The sequence below is a fragment of the Plasmodium malariae genome (assembly GCF_900090045.1).
Source record: "Plasmodium malariae genome assembly, chromosome: 8".
NCBI classification, from domain to species: Eukaryota; Apicomplexa; class Aconoidasida; order Haemosporida; family Plasmodiidae; genus Plasmodium; species Plasmodium malariae.
The window spans coordinates 1,117,069-1,135,495 of record NC_041782.1 but is presented as its reverse complement, the minus strand read 5'-3'; the positions used below and the strand labels follow the sequence as shown (position 1 = coordinate 1,135,495).

The 18,427-nt window shown below is 28.4% G+C and overlaps 4 protein-coding genes across 4 annotated transcripts; 3 read left to right on the top strand and 1 right to left on the bottom strand.

Annotated features, from left to right (window-relative positions):
• Window positions 1-1,306: 1,306 nt before the first annotated feature.
• PmUG01_08033000 (conserved Plasmodium protein, unknown function) lies at window positions 1,307-6,295 on the top strand (the record flags this gene model as incomplete). The annotated part of the gene is made up of 1 exon (XM_029004493.1): window positions 1,307-6,295. The coding sequence occupies one exon, from the start codon at window positions 1,307-1,309 to the stop codon at window positions 6,293-6,295; it is 4,989 nt and encodes a 1,662-aa protein (XP_028861176.1).
• Window positions 6,296-8,407: 2,112 nt separating this feature from the next.
• On the top strand, window positions 8,408-9,520 carry PmUG01_08032900 (conserved Plasmodium protein, unknown function; the record flags this gene model as incomplete). The annotated part of the gene is made up of 1 exon (XM_029004492.1): window positions 8,408-9,520. One exon carries the CDS (start codon window positions 8,408-8,410, stop codon window positions 9,518-9,520), a length of 1,113 nt encoding a protein of 370 aa, XP_028861175.1.
• Window positions 9,521-10,639: 1,119 nt separating this feature from the next.
• Window positions 10,640-11,899, top strand: PmUG01_08032800 (conserved Plasmodium protein, unknown function; the record flags this gene model as incomplete). The annotated part of the gene is made up of 1 exon (XM_029004491.1): window positions 10,640-11,899. One exon carries the CDS (start codon window positions 10,640-10,642, stop codon window positions 11,897-11,899), a length of 1,260 nt encoding a protein of 419 aa, XP_028861174.1.
• A 1,041-nt stretch (window positions 11,900-12,940) lies between these two features.
• Window positions 12,941-16,282, bottom strand: RIPR (Rh5 interacting protein, putative; the record flags this gene model as incomplete). Its single annotated transcript, XM_029004490.1, has 1 exon — window positions 12,941-16,282. One exon carries the CDS (start codon window positions 16,280-16,282, stop codon window positions 12,941-12,943), a length of 3,342 nt encoding a protein of 1,113 aa, XP_028861173.1.
• Between the last annotated feature and the right edge of the window lie 2,145 nt (window positions 16,283-18,427).

The following is an 18,427-nucleotide window of genomic DNA, read 5'->3' as shown; positions in this document are numbered from 1 at the left end:
TACGAACGTGGGTATTTTACGATTAATTATATTAAATCCATAAGTTTTCCATTTTTCATTTTTTTTATTTTCGGTAAAAGTCTAAAGGTATGTACATATATTTAAGAATATAGAACATATTTTTGCACACACGTTTATATGCATATATATATATATATATTTACGCATACATGTACATATATATATCACATGCATGTACATTTATGTAAAGTTTTGTGGTAAAACGTAGAATTAATTTTAAATTTCGTCGTTGTTAATTTTTTGTGCTCCCGGATATTTTTGTATTTATTGTATATGTATATATATATATATATATATATATATATATATATTTATTTAAATAAACATCCTTGCCTTCTTTTTTTTTTCCCTTTTTTCCTTTCTTTTTCTTTTTCTTTTTCTTCTTTTTTTTTTTTTGTTTCTAATGATGTACTGATCATAAAAAAAAGTTTATGAGTTTATATCAAATTTTTGGTATGACCAGTTTGATTACATGTACTTAATATGTGAAAATTAAATTTAAAATTTTTTATGTAAAGAGGAAAGAGAAAACTACTTTTTTTTTTCCTTTGTTCTCAAATGTGTGAGGTCGAAAGCGGAAAAAAGGAAATTTATTGAACTGAAGGGATAGTATGCAAACATTATTGTGAAAGATCTCAGAAACTTGAAAGTGTATGACGCATCATGATATAACAGTGCGAAAAGGTGGCTATTCGTATGCATATACACATGTACATTCGTATATATATACTATATATACACACACAAATACATGTGTGAATGCAGATATCCTTGTCAACTCTCTTTTTATAGCTCTACTGATATGTTTTCTTAAAAGTTCATAGAGAAGCATTTGAATTTGAATTTGCTCTTAGGTAAATTTATTTCCTAATTTTATTGAGGGGAGAAGGAAGAAAAAAAAAAAAAAAAATAAAATAATAATAATTTTTTTGTATTCACATAATTAAGTGTGTGTTATATTTTTTTTTTACGTGTTATAAGATAGAGAACGTATGTTTTTTTATTTCTATTTTTATTTTACTCTATTTTAATTTTTTCTCGTTTTGACAAATTGATTGGATTTCATTCCCAGTTAATCTTCTATTTATGCTTGTATTTGTTTTCCCACCCACGCACACACACACACATACATTCTTTTCCTTATTTGTACTTCATATATACTTCATTAATTCCCTATTTTTACTTAATTTTTTCTACATTATTGCTGCATTATTTGCCCATTTTTTTTCCTTCTCTCCCGCCAAAGTATGTCCAAATGAGTAAGTATATTTAAAGGAGTTATAATATGAAAGTTCCTTTAAAAAAACAAAGGGCAAAAGGCTATTATAGCTGCTTAGATTTTGACAATTTGTATAAAAAAAAAAAAAAAAATAAAATAAAATATTCTATATATCGAGAAAAAAATTATAGTGACAGTGAATTATTTGATAAAAAAAAATTACAAATAAAAAAAAAAAATGGATATATATTATATGTTCAGAAACACTGTATGGTAAATAATAATGGGCATGATAATAAATTATATGTGTTAAATAATGTAACAATATATAAAAATCATTTTGATAAATATGAAGAAACGAATGATGAGAAATTAACATATTTAAAAAAAATTTTTAAAATATATGAAAATGCAACAACAAATGAAAAAAGAAAACTCTATGAGTTAATAAAATTTTTTTCATTTACACCAGGTGGATTTCAGAATAATAAATTAAGACAAAAATTGTGGTTACTATTATTAGGATTTAATATTAACTTATCGAAGGAAAAAAATTATAATGAACATCCTATATCAATATTATGTAAGAAATATAAAAAAAAATTCAAATATATCAATTATGTTAAACATTTCAAGTTAAAATGGAAGAAAAAAAAATCGAAAAATTCTTTTTTATCAACTTGTATAAGTAGGGAACATAATAATACAGGAAAAAGGAATAGAGTATCGAAAAAACAAAAGCAGAATAAAATATACCATTATGATAACTGTTCATGCCAGGAAAAGAAGGAATTTCTTTCTTCCTATGGGCTGAATTGCGGAAAGATTAACACTTGTGTCGGTTATAAGGAGGGGGATGCAGCAAGTTTGTTGGGCAAGTGTAATGAAAGGAAACTACAGGAAAATGAGATCCCTAACAGTAGTAACATAACTAACATCAGGTATGCTACCAATCGAACTGATCATTGTGAATATTTCCTAAGGACTAGTGATAAACAGAGTTGTAGCATATATGCAGTTGGGGGAAAGGAGTTAAGAGCACCCCGGTGTGAGAAGCGCGCTTTACATACGCAAAATGTTAAGTCGAGGAACGCGAACATAGATGAATTAAAAAAAAAAAAAAAAAAAAAAAAAAAAAAATTGAGCAAAAAAAGGGGAAGAAAAAAAAAAAAAAAAAAAAATGACAATTATAACGATGGAAGCAACAATGAAGGTAGTAGCAGTGGAAGCAATAGCAGAAATGCTAAGAATCCAATTTTCTTAAAAAAAAGGGGGATGGAGTACTACGATTCGGCTTTCTCCTACAGCTCGTCAACAAAATCGTTTTCATCTGTATCGTGTACGAGACCCCTACCCTCCATTCCCTTAGGTTCATTAGATCACTCTTCATTGGAAAATTCGTTGTATTTATCCGATGGTGTTAGTTCGTCGTCTTCTACTCATGGTTCATCATCTTTATCATCGCTCGCTTCTAACTACTCCAATGATATTAACACAGCAGTAGATAAGTCAAGTAAGATGCAGAGAAAAAAGTGTCCCCTTCAATTTTTCTCGTCAGGAAAATTTTTTAAATGTGCTCGTGATATTTATTGTATTAAAAAAGAGAAGGTAGAAAATAAGACCAAGAGTAAAAATTCGCATGTACTTAATTTTTTCTTTTCAGATAAAAAATATAAAATGAAAAGAAAAATGAACAGAGTACCTAACTCCGAAATAATTAGAAAAGCGAAGAAGTCTATTAAAAAAGAGTCAAACAAAATTGTAAATTTCTTGTTAAAAATAGATAAAGAAAAAGAAACGTTTGATAAAAATAAAAACAAAAAATTCATAATAAAATTGTTGAAAATAATTTATAATAATATGCTAGAAGTAGATTTATATATAGTAGATTATATCATAAGAAAAGATAACTTAAGCAGTAAAAATGATATTTTATCTTATTTAAAAGATAATATTAAACATAATTATAATTTTAATTCAAACTTGAATAAGTGGATAATTGATAGTGTATTATTAGAAGAAAATGAACGTGTGCAGGTTAAAAAAGATGTGAAAAGAAGTGTAAACACATGGAATATTCATAAATATAATATATATGAAATAAAAAAAAAATACCAGTATATTTTAAAAAATGTTATATGTAGTATTTTGTATAAACATTCTAATAAAATTTTTTATGCACAAGGTGTTCATGATGTGTGCCTTGTTTTTGTAACAGTATATTTTCATAACTTTTTTTTAAGATATAAAAAATATGTCTTCCTAGAATATTTCATATCAAAATTTGTAGTAAATAAAATATGCAATTTGATTTTTACAAAAAGGTATAGAAGTGGCATAGCAACTGGTAGCAATTGTGCAGTATTTACTCCTTCGAAAGATGTTAAATATATACGAAATACCAACTACTATACTGAAAATTATTATGACCATGTTCATATAAGTCATGGGATTGATGAAATGAAGGAATATACAGAACATATGGATAGACGCGTATCACATGGAGGTGATCCGTCCGATGACCAGTCTGTTGGAAGAGTTTACGCTGCAGGGAATGAGAAAAAATGTAGCAACGATGTTATTTGCAGTAGTGGTAGTAGTAATAGCAGTAGTGGTAGTAGCAATAACAGTAGTGGTAGTAGCAATAACAGTAGTGGTAGTAGCAATAACAGTAGTGGTAGTAGCAATAACAGTAGTGGTAGTAGCAATAGCAGTAGTAATGGAGGTGGTATCGACTTGAGGAGGAGGGAAGGGAAGAGTAAAAGGGGAGATGATCATGACATATTTATTAACAACGTTAAAAATATGTTTCTGATGGAAGAGAAATATATAGAAAAGATATGCCTACTAAATAATATTGACCTTGAAAAATATATAAAATATAAAAAAAAAAAAAAAAAAAAGGAGTACATAGTTTATTTATTGTGTGAAAGATTTCTCTTATTTTACATGATAGATTACTTAACACTATCACTCGATGTATCAATTAAAAATACTTTTAAGTGCATAGGGTTGTTGTTAAAATATTTAGACAAGGAAGTATACGACGTTTTCTGCTTGTTGCAGATGGAGCAGGAGCATGAAAATTTGAAGCACACTAGTAGCAGTGCAAATGCTGGGGCGAATTGTAGCACTAGTGGTAGAAATAATAATAGGGGTAATAATTCTACTGGTAATGATGGCAATAACCGAATCAGCAATTGTAACAACTGCATTAGTCGTAACGAACGCATGAACAGTACAGGTAAAAGTAGCAAAGTCGGAAATTATGAAATAGCTAGAGACTCCCTGAAATTAAGTGGAACTGAATTTTTTTTTTGCTTGAGCTGGGTTGTTACATATTATTCGCATGTTCTGACAGAGTTTGATAGACTAGCAAGAATATTTGATACATTATTGTCTAACGATGGTATATTTATTATTTACTTTACTGGTTCCATAATACTATATAAAAGGGAAGAATTACTTGAGTTAGCAAATAAAAAAAAAAAGGATCTCTTATATAATAATATGTATACAGAAACACATTATATTTTTCAAAATATGAATTGGAAAGATATAAATGTCGAGAATATTATTAAGAAGACGTATTACTACATGAACTATAAAATACCGTTTGAAACATTTTTAAAAAAAATAAAAAAAAAAATTTCTTTTCCTCCATTTTCTCCTATCTACAGTTACCCTTTCATTTTGCATTATTTTAATTATGAAACAAAACAAGATGATTTAAAAAATAAGATAGTTGAAAAGTCTTTTATGAACTTTTACACGTATAAGAGTATAACGACCAGTATGAACAATAACAGTTGTGAGGAATCAGGTTTGCATATGTCAAGTGTGCACCACGAGGAGCAGCAGATTATATCCCTTGACGGAGATAAGAAAGATAGCAATAAGAGGAGTAATGAAAGTGATAGCAAAGGTGAAAGTAAAAGTGGTAGCAAAAATGGCAGTAACGACAATATCAAGAGCAGCCATAACAGTAACAGTAACACCCGTAACAACAGCAGTGGTGCACATTGCAAGAATGGAAATGAAAGAAACACAATGACAAAAAAGTATCTGAACAATGATGTAATAATTTTGAGTTCGTCCAATTCTGATAGAGTAAGTGGAAAGGTTATGAGTGATAGAGGAGTGAAGAAATATTATACCAACTCAAGGAGAAAGAAACATAGATATAAAAGGGGCACTCGCCGATGCGAAAATTGTAGGCATACATATTGCAACGTAAAGAACTCCCTTAACAAGATGGATATATATGACGAATACATTGAAGGTTTGTTAAATAGAAGTAATGTAAATGACTGTATCAAGCATAAGAACAAGAATAATTCAACTTTTAAAAATAAAGAAAACAACAAAGACAACAATATATATTTGTATTATCCATACTCTATTTTATGTAATAATTTAGACGTAGATAAGGATATAATAAAAAAACATTTACTTGTGGAAAATTTTTTTCAATATGTCTTTTACGACTTTATTGTAAATTATAAATCCATATGCAGAAAGCACAGAAATTTAACAACAAAGTATTACATTATTCAATATATGAATGTGAAGAATAAAAAAGAATATATTATGGAAAAAAGGAAAAAACAAAAAAAGCAAAAAAAAAAGGAAAATATATTTCATAAAATGTTAAAACATATTTTGCTTTTTCATGTACAAAAGTGTGAGCTGAAAAAAAATAAAAAATTTATTTGCATGAATTTTATAACAAAAAATAAAAAAAATTCATCTAATTTTAATAATTTTGTAAATAATAAAAATAATAAAAAAACAATAGCCATTATTCCACCTATATATAAATACACAATACAAAATAGTGAAGTAAAGAAAAATTTCAAGGTACAAAAAATAAAAAATACAAACAGCTTTATTACAGATATACAATCTACGAAAGAGAACAATAAAAGCGTAAAAAATATAGAGCGCATTTTTTATATTCTCAAAATGTCTGTCTATAATTCTCCCTATGTTAATATTTTTTTGGTCTTTTTTTTGTTATCCGTGTTTTCATCTCTTTTATACTTTCACCGATGAGAAAGGGTGTGTGCGCGTGTGGAAAGGGGTGAAAATAGAGCTTCATATTAGTGTATGTAGACATGTGGACGTGTATATATACATAAGCAATGCATGTACATAAAACATTTTCATGTATTTCCATGTGAACACGTATGTATTTATAAAACCTTATTTCCCCATTCCGTGTTTGTTATTTTTGTTGAAATATGTGTTTTTCTTTTTTTTTCTTTTGGAGGGGGAAAAGGGGAATAATTAAATTGTATCAACCCGTTCTTTGAATTGGTAGGCGCCATATAAACACACACACATACACACATGCACAAAGATGTGTTAACACATAAGCACAAACAGTTTTTACGTATGTTCATGCTGTTTTGTTTTTTTATTGGCGAATGCTCTTTTTTATGATTCCCCATTTTTTTGCTCCACTTCACCTACATCACTTCACGTATTTTACACAATATATCTTATTCATTTTATGAATTTGTTTTTAATTTTTTTAATTTTTATTTTATATTTTATTTTATTTTTTTCCTTATGGAGTGCAAATATGCATCATTTTAATATGCACCATTTTAAGAATGTATTCCCCTAAACATATGACAAAAAAAAAAGAGTTAATCGAACGTACATCCCGATTTTCCTTCATATGTACGAGCACGAGCAGCTACTCTGAGTAGTTATATCACTTGTTCAAATTTCAATGGCCTGCTCTCGCAGTAAAAATGTTAACAATGTCAAAATTAAAATTTAATACAAAGTTGAATAGGCAGTTTACTACTCTGACAAGATATTAAAAATTTGAAAAAATTTGAAAAGAGGAAAAATAACTTTATTTTACGAGCCTAGAAATATATACATACGCCTACAAATACAGATACACACAAATACACACATGTACACATGCCCTCCTCCACGGCACACACAAATATGTGCATATGAGATACCGTCATTGCGAGTACTTTATCAAAATGAGCTTTATACTGAGAACCTATCACAATTATGAATCTCTTAACATTTTCGATAATTTAAGTTATATAAAAAAAAAGAAAACCCACAAAATGGGGAAAAACAATAAAATACAAAAAAACAATAAAATACAAAAAAACAATAAAATACAAAAAAATAATTAAATACAAAAAAACAATAAAATGTTATGCAAATTACAATTTTTTGTACAAACGCATTGTAACAAAAAATGAAAAAAAAAAAAAAAAGAAAAAAAACTGCATTCATTTTTTTGTTTTTTTTTTTTAAATTATTTAACATTCCTTCAATATGTATGAAAGAAAGAATATCACAACTGCAACAATGAACGACGTGACAAATATGCTTGAACGAAATTTGTATAATTTAACACTGTAATATATGGTTAGTATCACATGTATGAATATGTGAATATATGAATATATGACCATTCTATAAAAGTCTGTATGGTAAGCCTAACACTGTCGAATAATACGACCCATGACAAAATATTTTACTGTAATACATAAAAGGAAAAAAAAAAAGTAGGAAATTGAATATGCGCGCGGGAGAAAACAAAGAGGAGGGGTGAGTGAAATAAAAAAAATAAAATAAAGAAAATAACAAAATAAATCACAAAATATGTAACAGAATATGTGACAAAATAAATCACAAAATATGTAACAAAATATGTAACAAAATATGTAACAAAATATGTGACAAAATATGTGACAAAATATGTGACAAAGTAAATCACAAAATATGTAACAAAATATGTAACAAAATATGTGACAAAATAAATCACAAATAATGTGTCAAAATATATGTCAAAATATGAGATAAAATATGTGACAAAAGATATGACAAAATAAGGAACAAATTAGTAATGAAGAAGTGAAAGAATAACAATAAAAGAATAACGAATGAAGAGCAATAAATAATGAAAGCATAGGACAGAACAGAACAAAAACAGCAGATTACCAGAACGGAAGAATAGCATAACGGAAGAGGCATACCGCAGTGTTCCTTGAACATATTTGAAGGTGCAAAATGTACGTGCATAAAAGGTTATTGAACTTTTACAGGAATAACAGCTTTGCCTTTTTTTTGGGGAGTACATGGTTTTTACTTATAAACAGCGGTTTGTTTTTTGTTGTGAAATATATGAACAACTTTGATCATCGGCATTCGTATCTAGACGATGCAGTAAACATTTTAAAATTACATTTAAATTATTCAAAAAAAGATAGTCTTAAACTAGTAAAAAAGAAAGGGAATATAGACTCATCTAACAATAGAGCTAAATGTGAATTGTTGCTATTATTTAACAGTGAGAAAATATATCTTAATGTAAATGCCATAAAAAAGGAAAAAAAAAAAAAAAAAAAAAAAAAAAAAATGGACGTAGGTAACCCAGAAGATGTTTACGAGTATGATGATGAGTACACTGAAGAAGATAAAGACTTCTCGGAATATTTAGAAAATCCATACTTAATAAAAAAAGAAATAAAATTTTTTTTTAAAAAAGTAAAATCATTCATTTTGTCGTTCATTTCGGGTAAAGATAATGAAGAAGAAGAAAAAAAAAATTCCAACGCAAAAAAATTTATTGAAAAGTATGACATAAATGATCGAAAAAAAGTGACTAATAAAGATGAAAAAATTCTTCATATTATTGAAAATGGGACCACAAAATGGAAAATAAACAACATAATGATGGTTAAGAAAAAGAGGAAAAATGCTGATAAGGACAAAAAAGAGGAGGGAGGAAAAAAAGAGTATAACGATAAATCCATATATAGTTTTAATAACCTATATAATAACTACTTTCGTTATAGCTACGAAATATGCCCTATATATGGAAATCCTACACACAGCTCTTATTATTATAAATATGAAAATAAAGAAAAAACATTTAATGAAACACAACAAATTATAGGAAAAATTATGTTGTGTGCATTTTTCTTTTCCACTTTTTTAGCCATTAAAAGAATATGCATATATAAAAACTCCTATTCAAGTTTAAATTTTGTGAAAAATTTTGTATTAAATAATAAAGAACTTTGCAATATTGTAGGTAATAACCAAATACAAATATTAAGTATTTCTGGAGTACACGAAAAAAATTATATCAATAGCAAAACATTTTTTCAGGCAAAGGAAAAACAAGGTGTCGTACAAATAACCGCCACGAAAAATAATATTGACACAACATTCTTCGTACTCCATGCTAAAGTTTTGCTGAACAGCGAAACGGTTGAGTTAAAAGGGAAGTAGAGGCAGCGTCGCAAGTCCGAAGAAGTCCAGAGAGGGAAAAAGAAGCCCACAAAACATATTGCAAGATTGGAAAAAATTAATAATGCGGCAAATATTGTTCAAGTTTGCATTAAACTGCAAAAGAATAGGAGAAAAATTAACAGCAAATTTTTTTTTTTTTCTTGAACCTTACTCGGTCAGGTACATTGCATACCCATTTAATATTTCATTTCTGAAAAAAATTTTTATCTCATACTCTTTAATGATATAAAAATGGGTCACAAGCATATAAGGGATACTTTACCTTTGGAGAAAAATTTAAGCATTTTAACAGGTTTGCAAATATGGGGAAATTAATACATAAATATGTAAGCATATGTATATATATATATATATATATGTACGTATTTGCTTATTTGCAAGTGCGTATTAACTGTTCATATTTACATGAACATGCAAGGTAATTTTTACAAGCAAAGCAAATACGCTTTTTTTTGTGTTCTTTCAGAAAATTTGCATTGAATGAATAAAAAAAAGTAAATTTTCATATCTCAGGAGTTTTTTATTTTTTTTGGAAAATCGTTTTACTAGTATTTTTAGCATTTTCAACCGCCTTCTGCATTATGACCCCCTGTTCGTGCATTTTGCCCCATTTATGTATGTATTATTTATTCACTATTTTTGCACAATATGTACGCAGTTTATGCACCATTTAAGCATTATTTATTCATAGTTCATTTATTTTTTTATTTTTTTTTTTTGTCTTTTTTAAGAAGCAAACGATCTTATTACTTATGGCGATTGCTCACTCGTTACTTCCATTTTTTCTTTTTCCTTTTTTTTTTTTTTTTATTTCCATTTGCTCTTTTTCAACATGACAATCTGTTGCTTTTAAGCAAGAATATAGAGTTTAAAAAAATGTTAACATTAATGAAAAAAATTTTTACATAGTGGGAATTGCTTTATAAAAATATGTAGGGTTTAAATTATTTTTCGAAAAAATATTGTGATTATACATATGTACGTATAGGTTCATATACATGTACGTATGAGCTAACACATATGCGCCTATTGGCCCGTATACACAGATGCGTACACGTATGCACATGTATATATATAGCAAGTACATAAAATGCGAAAATGCCGGTAAGTTTTTGTGTGTATAATGTGGCAGGATATAATGAGAAGCTTAACACGATATTATATAGGGAACCCATTTTAACGAATAAAAATTATGAGAGTAAATATATTATATTTTTTCCTGGGGATTATTCAAATTTTTTCAGGAATTCTATATACACATCTTTTAAGTTACAATCAACATACGAATGTACCGATTACTGTTACAGTTATGAGGCCCTGTTTTGGGTTATATCCTCGAAGTATTTATATGATCATATAGTATTTATTAAACCTAGTACTTTTTCGAATTATTTTTCGACCTTTTCAAATTTTTTAAATTCATCTGATATATCTCTGAGCACAAATGCGAAAAATGTACATGCAAACAGTGCAAATGACCGAGAGGGAAACATAAGCAGGACTAGCAAAAACTCGTACCAAACGAACGAGGAGAGTTATACTAACAACAAGACTACACAAGCGCAAAGTACAAAACATTTATTGTGTTTACTACTGTCGTTAAATAAAACATTGTTAGGAAGTCAAAAAAAAGGCACAACAATTTCGTGTAATTGTTCCCAGATGAGAGATGCAAATATGATAGGACAACAGAGCACGATCAGTGAAAGCGACATAGTGAGTGATACCCAAATTTGCAAAAACACTGATGAAGAAGAAACGAGAACAAGCAAAAATAACATTGAAGAAAAACCTTGTAACGAGTGTAACAATATAAATCGGAAAGAAGGGATAAAGGGAAAACTAATTTTAATTGGATTTAGTAAAGGATGCACAGTTTTATTTTCTCTACTAAGAGAAGCTAAAGAAAAATTCTTTTTTTGGTCCTTGATTGACTCTCTTTATTTTTTAGATCCTAGTTTTAATAAAAATATTTACAATACGAATATTGAAAATAGTGCGTTAGAGAACTTATCACAATACAATATAAAAATATATATTCATTCTACTCCTCGTCAGATCGTCGATGAGAGCGGTCTATACATCCATAAGGAGTTAACAAATTTTCTTAAATTATTAAGACTCTTTCGTATATGTACGTTTCCATATATACATTATACAAACGTCCAAAAGGTAGTTAATCCTCTTTGTATGCACTTTGAAATTTTAATTGATTTTTCCGAGGATATAGAGAAAGAAGCAGATGAACATACCCCCCTGTTACTATGTAGCAAAGAATTGAATATCAATTTTTGCCAAAGTAAAAAAACCAAGATCTCTGATTTTTTTTTCGAAAAATGGAAGAGAAATTCGCTCTAGTATAGAAAATAGCGTTGAAACGGGTGAGCGGGTGAACAACTGACAAATCGGAGGGAAAGCAAATGACAAAACGGATGGGAAAGCAAATGACAAAACGAATGGGAAGGCAAATGACAAAATGGATAGGGTACCAAGTGGCAAAAATGGTGGGAATTAAACTGACAAAACGGATAGGAAACTAAGTTACAAAATGAATTTCAGGGCGAATATCTCATGAGCAAACTGAAACTGAAACCTATGCAGGAAATCGTTTTTGTTACCTGTTTTTCTACGTAAATACTAGAAGTTCTAAGACAAATTTGTTTCATTTTGAACCATACCTCTTAGTTAATTCTTGTCATTTTATACTTTTAACACTTTAATTTGTGTAAGTGGTTTTTCCCCCTTTTGCTATGTTTCTTTGGAGTGCGTACGAGGGGAAGCATCAGTTTTGCACAGATGTATACGATATTTACATATATATACACAAATACGTATATATCTACATTTGTGCACATGAACCCTTTGTACAGTGAAAGCAGGAATGGGGTTAATAAATTCGTCGAATGAAGCCACATGTCTGAGGGAGTAAATCATATAACAAGATTTGCAGCGGTCTAGTTGTTGAAAGTGTAAGAATGAGTTCTAGTAATGTATGTATTAAGGGAGGTAGTACGGAAGGTTGTATGGGAAGGTGCATGAATGGGAATATATATATATATATGTACACAAGCGCGCATATATCAAGATACGCACGCTATGTACATGCGAAAAGTTTTTGTTAAGGAATAAGTTTAACTTTAAGTGCATGCACATATGCATGTTATAAATTTAAAAAAATTCTTAGGTGTTTAAAAAATTGGTAAGGCAAGCACGCAGCTTGATGTATGTACATATATATATATATACTTATATATGTATATATGTATATTTATGTGTATGTTTGTTTATACATATGTACGCGTGTATGCATTTTTGCGTGAGGACAAATTTTGTTGACAACACGGAAACTGTCATTCGCCCTGCGCATCCTGCGCAAAGGGCTCACCCAGTTCACCCGGCTCACGCATTTCCATCCCTGTGACTGTAGAAGAACACGTTTTCGTATTTGCAGGATTTATGTTCCATGTGAAAGTCGTCATAGACAAAATCATTTTGGGCTTTCTTTTTTAAATAAAGTATACTACTACTAAACTGATTTTTAATTTGAGCAATCAACTGTCCAGATGTGGGAAATTCATAATTAAAAATATAGGATTCATTTGAATAGTTTGTTTTCCAAATAATTTGATTATTTATATGTAATAATTCTATTATAGCACAACTTCCTAGTACAATAGATACATCTTTATCATAAGTGAAGGTAAAAGATTTATCCATATTTGTAGTTTTAGGTACACATGAATTATTAAGATTTAAATAATTTTCTTTACATGCACATGTAATTTTATTATTTTTAAATATACAATTTGAATTTCTTGAGCAACCTCCATTATCTTTTAAGCAAGGATTTTGTAATATACATAGACCATCTTTTTTAAAATAATTAAATGTGCATATACAGATAGGTTCTTTATTCATTACATTAACACAGATAGAATTTTCTGAACACGTATTACCTTCATTACACTTGTCTAGTAAGACGCATTTACCTTTGTGAGCAACAAAACCTTGTTTATGACAAACACATTCATGTGGTTTGTTTAAGTAATACATACAGTTGGAATCTATAGGGCAATTCCCATTATTAATTAAGCATAAATTATTATAAACACATTGACCTAAAGTATTTCTCTTTAAATTTTGTTTGCATTCACATGTAGCTTTATAGTTTACAATTTTACATTCTTCATTTTCATTACATTTTAAATTCTCACAATAATTAATAGGTTTACAATCACCTCTATCAGTTCTAAAGTAGTGTTCCATACATACACATTTTACAATGTCTTCCTTTGCATCATAAGAACATTCTTCATTCTTATTTTTACATATATTTGTGTATTCTTTTCTTTTACATTTATTTTTAGGTATACATAAATTTTCATTATTAATAATATGATCATCACTACATACACAAACACCATTTACTAAGGAAAGTCCGTTAGTACATTTACATATCTTTTCCCCATTTTCAATTATACAAGATTTATTTGATGGACATAACAGATCACAGTTGTCGTCAATGACACATGTACCATTTACATTTTTGTATCCACTATTACATTCACATATGAACTGATCATTATTTATTTGTTTACATACTTGATTTTTTCCACACACTGCAACGCTGCAATTTGTAGGTGCTTGGCAAGCGGTGTTATTTCGAATACTTATATATGGGCTATCACATAAACATTTATAATTATATTTGTTACCATAACATGAAGAGTTAGGTGGACAATATGTACATAAGTCTAAGCATTCGTACGATACGAAAAGATATTGATCGTTTATGCAATAAGTATCGAAATGATGTGTTAATCCTATATCACAATCACTTAACCCATCACAGTAAGACTTAACAGATGAAGTCATATTTAAATCCTCACAACCATCTCCTGTTTTTAAAAGAGCAGTTGTTACTGTTATCGTTCCACCATCGCACCGTATTTTACTTGAAAACCTGCTTCTGAATATTTCGCTTTTTCTTTTAAACCTGTTATAGCTTTGTGCAGGATTAATCTCTTCCACAGATAGTGCCACTGGGCTTGAGACTGTCCTTTCCATTGTCCTTTTTGCTGCCCATTTCATTTCCCCTTCTGTGTGAACCTTTGACCCACCCTGCATTTGAACAAACAAATTGTGCATATCATTTCCACCTGGAGCAATAATTCCCATCTGTGGAGGAGATGTTAAGGGAAGAGTAGAACCCTCCAACATGAGGAGCGGTTTCCCTATTTTATCATCTTGTGCACACAAATACTCATAGTGAAAAATGACTTTATGCTCATTACACATATTGTCAATGTCAATATGTTCTACAGCGTCTATACTATTTCCATAAGCGCACCTGGTTTTTCCATTGCATGCGCGTTTTAAATAATCAGTTATATATTTCATATAATTTTTTTCAAATGAAACATGATAACATGAAGCATATGCATTGACAACTTCAATATAGTAGCCATTTTCACACTGCATATAAATATGTTCAGGTCGTAATGATAACCCATCATATAATGTATGTTCATAATATGTTCTCCTTCGTATAGGTAATTCCATCTTTATAGCTAATTCTAAATCATATTTATTATAGCATCTATTTTTATAAAAATATTTATCTTTTTGACATTTACATTCTCCTTTTTCTTCATTGTCTACTTTTTCACATGTTGAATTCTCAGGACATGTCAAAACTTTGCATATGTTATTATACACACAATTATTTGAAATGAATGGTAATAAGGAAGTTTTGCATTTACATGTTTTACTAGATTCGTTACAGTATGCATTAACAGAACAAATATCACTATTACCACATGTATAATTTCTCTCGCATTCATCAGATAGTTCTATTGCCATATTATATCCATATTTGCACGTTTGCATCAATCCGTTTGAATTATGTATATCACAAATTTCGTTCAATTTAGGATTACATGTTGCTACACATGTATATTGCACTGTGATAAAAATATTTTTACTCATAGGACAATTTTCCCCATTTTTAATTGTCGTAAAATCAAGTTCACAATATTTTTTCCCTTGACATGCTTCTTTAATATATTCTAAAAAATAATTATGTACACATTCATTTGTTGCATATACATGTACATATCGTATATCAATATCCATAGCATAACAATTAATGATACCCTTTTTATCTTTTTCAAAAAAAATATTTTCATATGTTATGTTAGGTTCTAAAATTTTTGGTTTCCCAACATGATAAATAATTATATGTGTTTCGTTAAAATAAGCACAATATAGTAAAATATCATTTTCTTTTTTTTTCTTTTTTATATATTTAAAATTTGGTACTATTCCACAAAACGTTTCTCTAAAACATTTATGCTCTTTTTCTCTATTTAATAAACCCCCTTTTGTTATAAAATAATCGCATGATTTTATGTCTTCATTAAGAGAAAAAAATTCTTTTATATCCTTTTCAGCTGTTAATGTAAATATTGAAGAAATACCATTATCACTATAAACATATGATATTTCCCCATTTTTAAAATGTAGCTTTGCTCTTTCTGCTTTTTCTCTTGCTCTATGATCTAGTGAAAATGTTAAGTTGTTTATCTCGTCCTTCTGGTAGAATATACTATTTACTATATTTAATGTGAGTACCTTTTTTCCGAATACTATTACGGAGATTAGAAGCCACTTGAAGGCCATTTTTTTGGTTTCTCTAGAGAACTGACTATGGTATATGCCCACGAACCTAGCAGCACTCATGCCCCTCTCGATTTTCTATCCACCTTTCTATGTATGTATACATATATATATATATATACATATATATATATATGTGTGTGTGGGGGGATATGTATAACTCTATATGTGCGTGTACCTAACTGAGTATCAGTCCGTAAATTCATAGATCTATATATCCATATATGCACATATCTATTGCTTTCTTTTTTAAGAATGGTCTTTCCCTGCCTTGATTATTCATAACATAGAAGGGGAAATTATTCTTCTCAAAGCAGATTGCACTTTCTTTTTCATGATAGAGTGTTATTATGCCTATCAGGCGGTGCTCATTCAGTCGTCATTTATATATTACCGTATGTTTATTCGCACCTACTTATTCCTATTCAATTATTACAGTTTATTCGTTTATCTGTTTACCCGACCAATTAAGAATTATTTTATTTTTCCGTATCGCGGAAAATAGTGCATTTGGTTACTGCTTATCTATTTAGCCGTTTATTTCTTTTATTATTATTATTATTATTATTTTTTTTTTTATTTATTTTTTTTCTCTTATTTTATCTATTAAGGTGTTCATATACTTTGTAACTTCAAATAAATTGGGATGGTGTGTTTCCCTTTTAACGACCTGGCAAACATGTTATATATCGTTCACACGGAACGGAGATATATGGAAGTGCAAGTGAACTTCGATAAATATAAAAAAAAAAAAATAAATAAATATAAAAAAAATAGGAAAAAATATAGTGAATATAGAACGAAAAAGTAATGCAGATAGAACAAAAAAATAATGCGGATAAAACAAAATATACGAATTAAGGAGAAAAACTCATTTTTTTACTTTTCCAACATTGCCATGGAAGTTTAAGAGTTACTTAAGTTTTTATTTTTTCTATCCTTTTAAATTACATTTACACATAATGTATACATTAAAGTTCAAATTTTAATTTTTTTCATTTTTTGAATTTCCTATTTTTTAAATATTCATAGTAAAACGTTTCTGTTGTACCTGAGAGGAGGCCACTAGTTTTCCTTTTAGATTTTCCTTTTCTTTTTTTTTTTTTTTTTTTATAAATTCATATTTGGAAATAGAAGATTTGTACAAATAAAAGGAAACGGTATTTTATCTTAACAACAATAACTATAACTATAACAACGACAATAAAAATATACAAAAAACTATATTCATTTTGCGCAAAAATTTAAATGCTCAGTGATTTTCAAATGTCTGGTAGAAAAAGTTTAAACATAATTTTTTTTTTTTTTTTCTTAAACAAAATGAATTATTATTTTGCGAGTAAACAATCATTTCAACATCATTAATTTTTACTTATAAATTTTATGCACTCAATGTTTCTTACCCTAGATAAAATGCAAAGTGTATATGTATATTATGACAACAGTGATAGTAGTAATTACGCACATTTTAGGAGTAACGTTCGCCTAAGCTTTAGACTGCTCTGGTAACAAGAAGGATAACGAAGTAAGAAAAGTAAAATAGTAAACAAATAGGAAAAAAAGTAAACAAATAGGAAAAAAAATGAAAAATGGGAAAAAAAATGAAAAATGGGAAAAAAAATAAAAAATGGGAAAAAAAATGAAAAATGGGAAAAAAAATAAAAAATGGGAAAAAAATGAAAAATGGGAAAAAAAATAAAAAATGGAAAAAAAATGAAAAATGGGAAAAAAAATAAAAAATGAAAAAAAAAATAAAAAATGAGAAAAAAAATAAAAAATGAGAAAACAACACATTAATTTCTACTAACTCTTACACAAAAATCATTCCCGTTTCCTTCCCCTATTCTCCTTTAATTCCATCACAAGATGAGTTCAAAAAAAAAAAAAAAATGGTAATCCCTTAAAATAGTAGACACCAAAATTCAGATGAGGTGAGCAGTTGCTATTAATTTATTATTTCATTCACGCTATATTTTTTTTTTTTCCTATTTTCCTTATAAGGAAGGATAGAAAAAAATATGATTCGTTAGTAAGGGGAGGATTAATTATTTGTTACATCTTTCCTATTTTTATATACTTATTGAACATATTTTAAAAAGTCGAATAATAGGACTATATTCATTTTGACTATTATGGAACTAACAAATGGGTTAAGAGGAAAAAATTGTACACAATAAGGTGAATTGAACAAATTTGTGCGTTGAACTA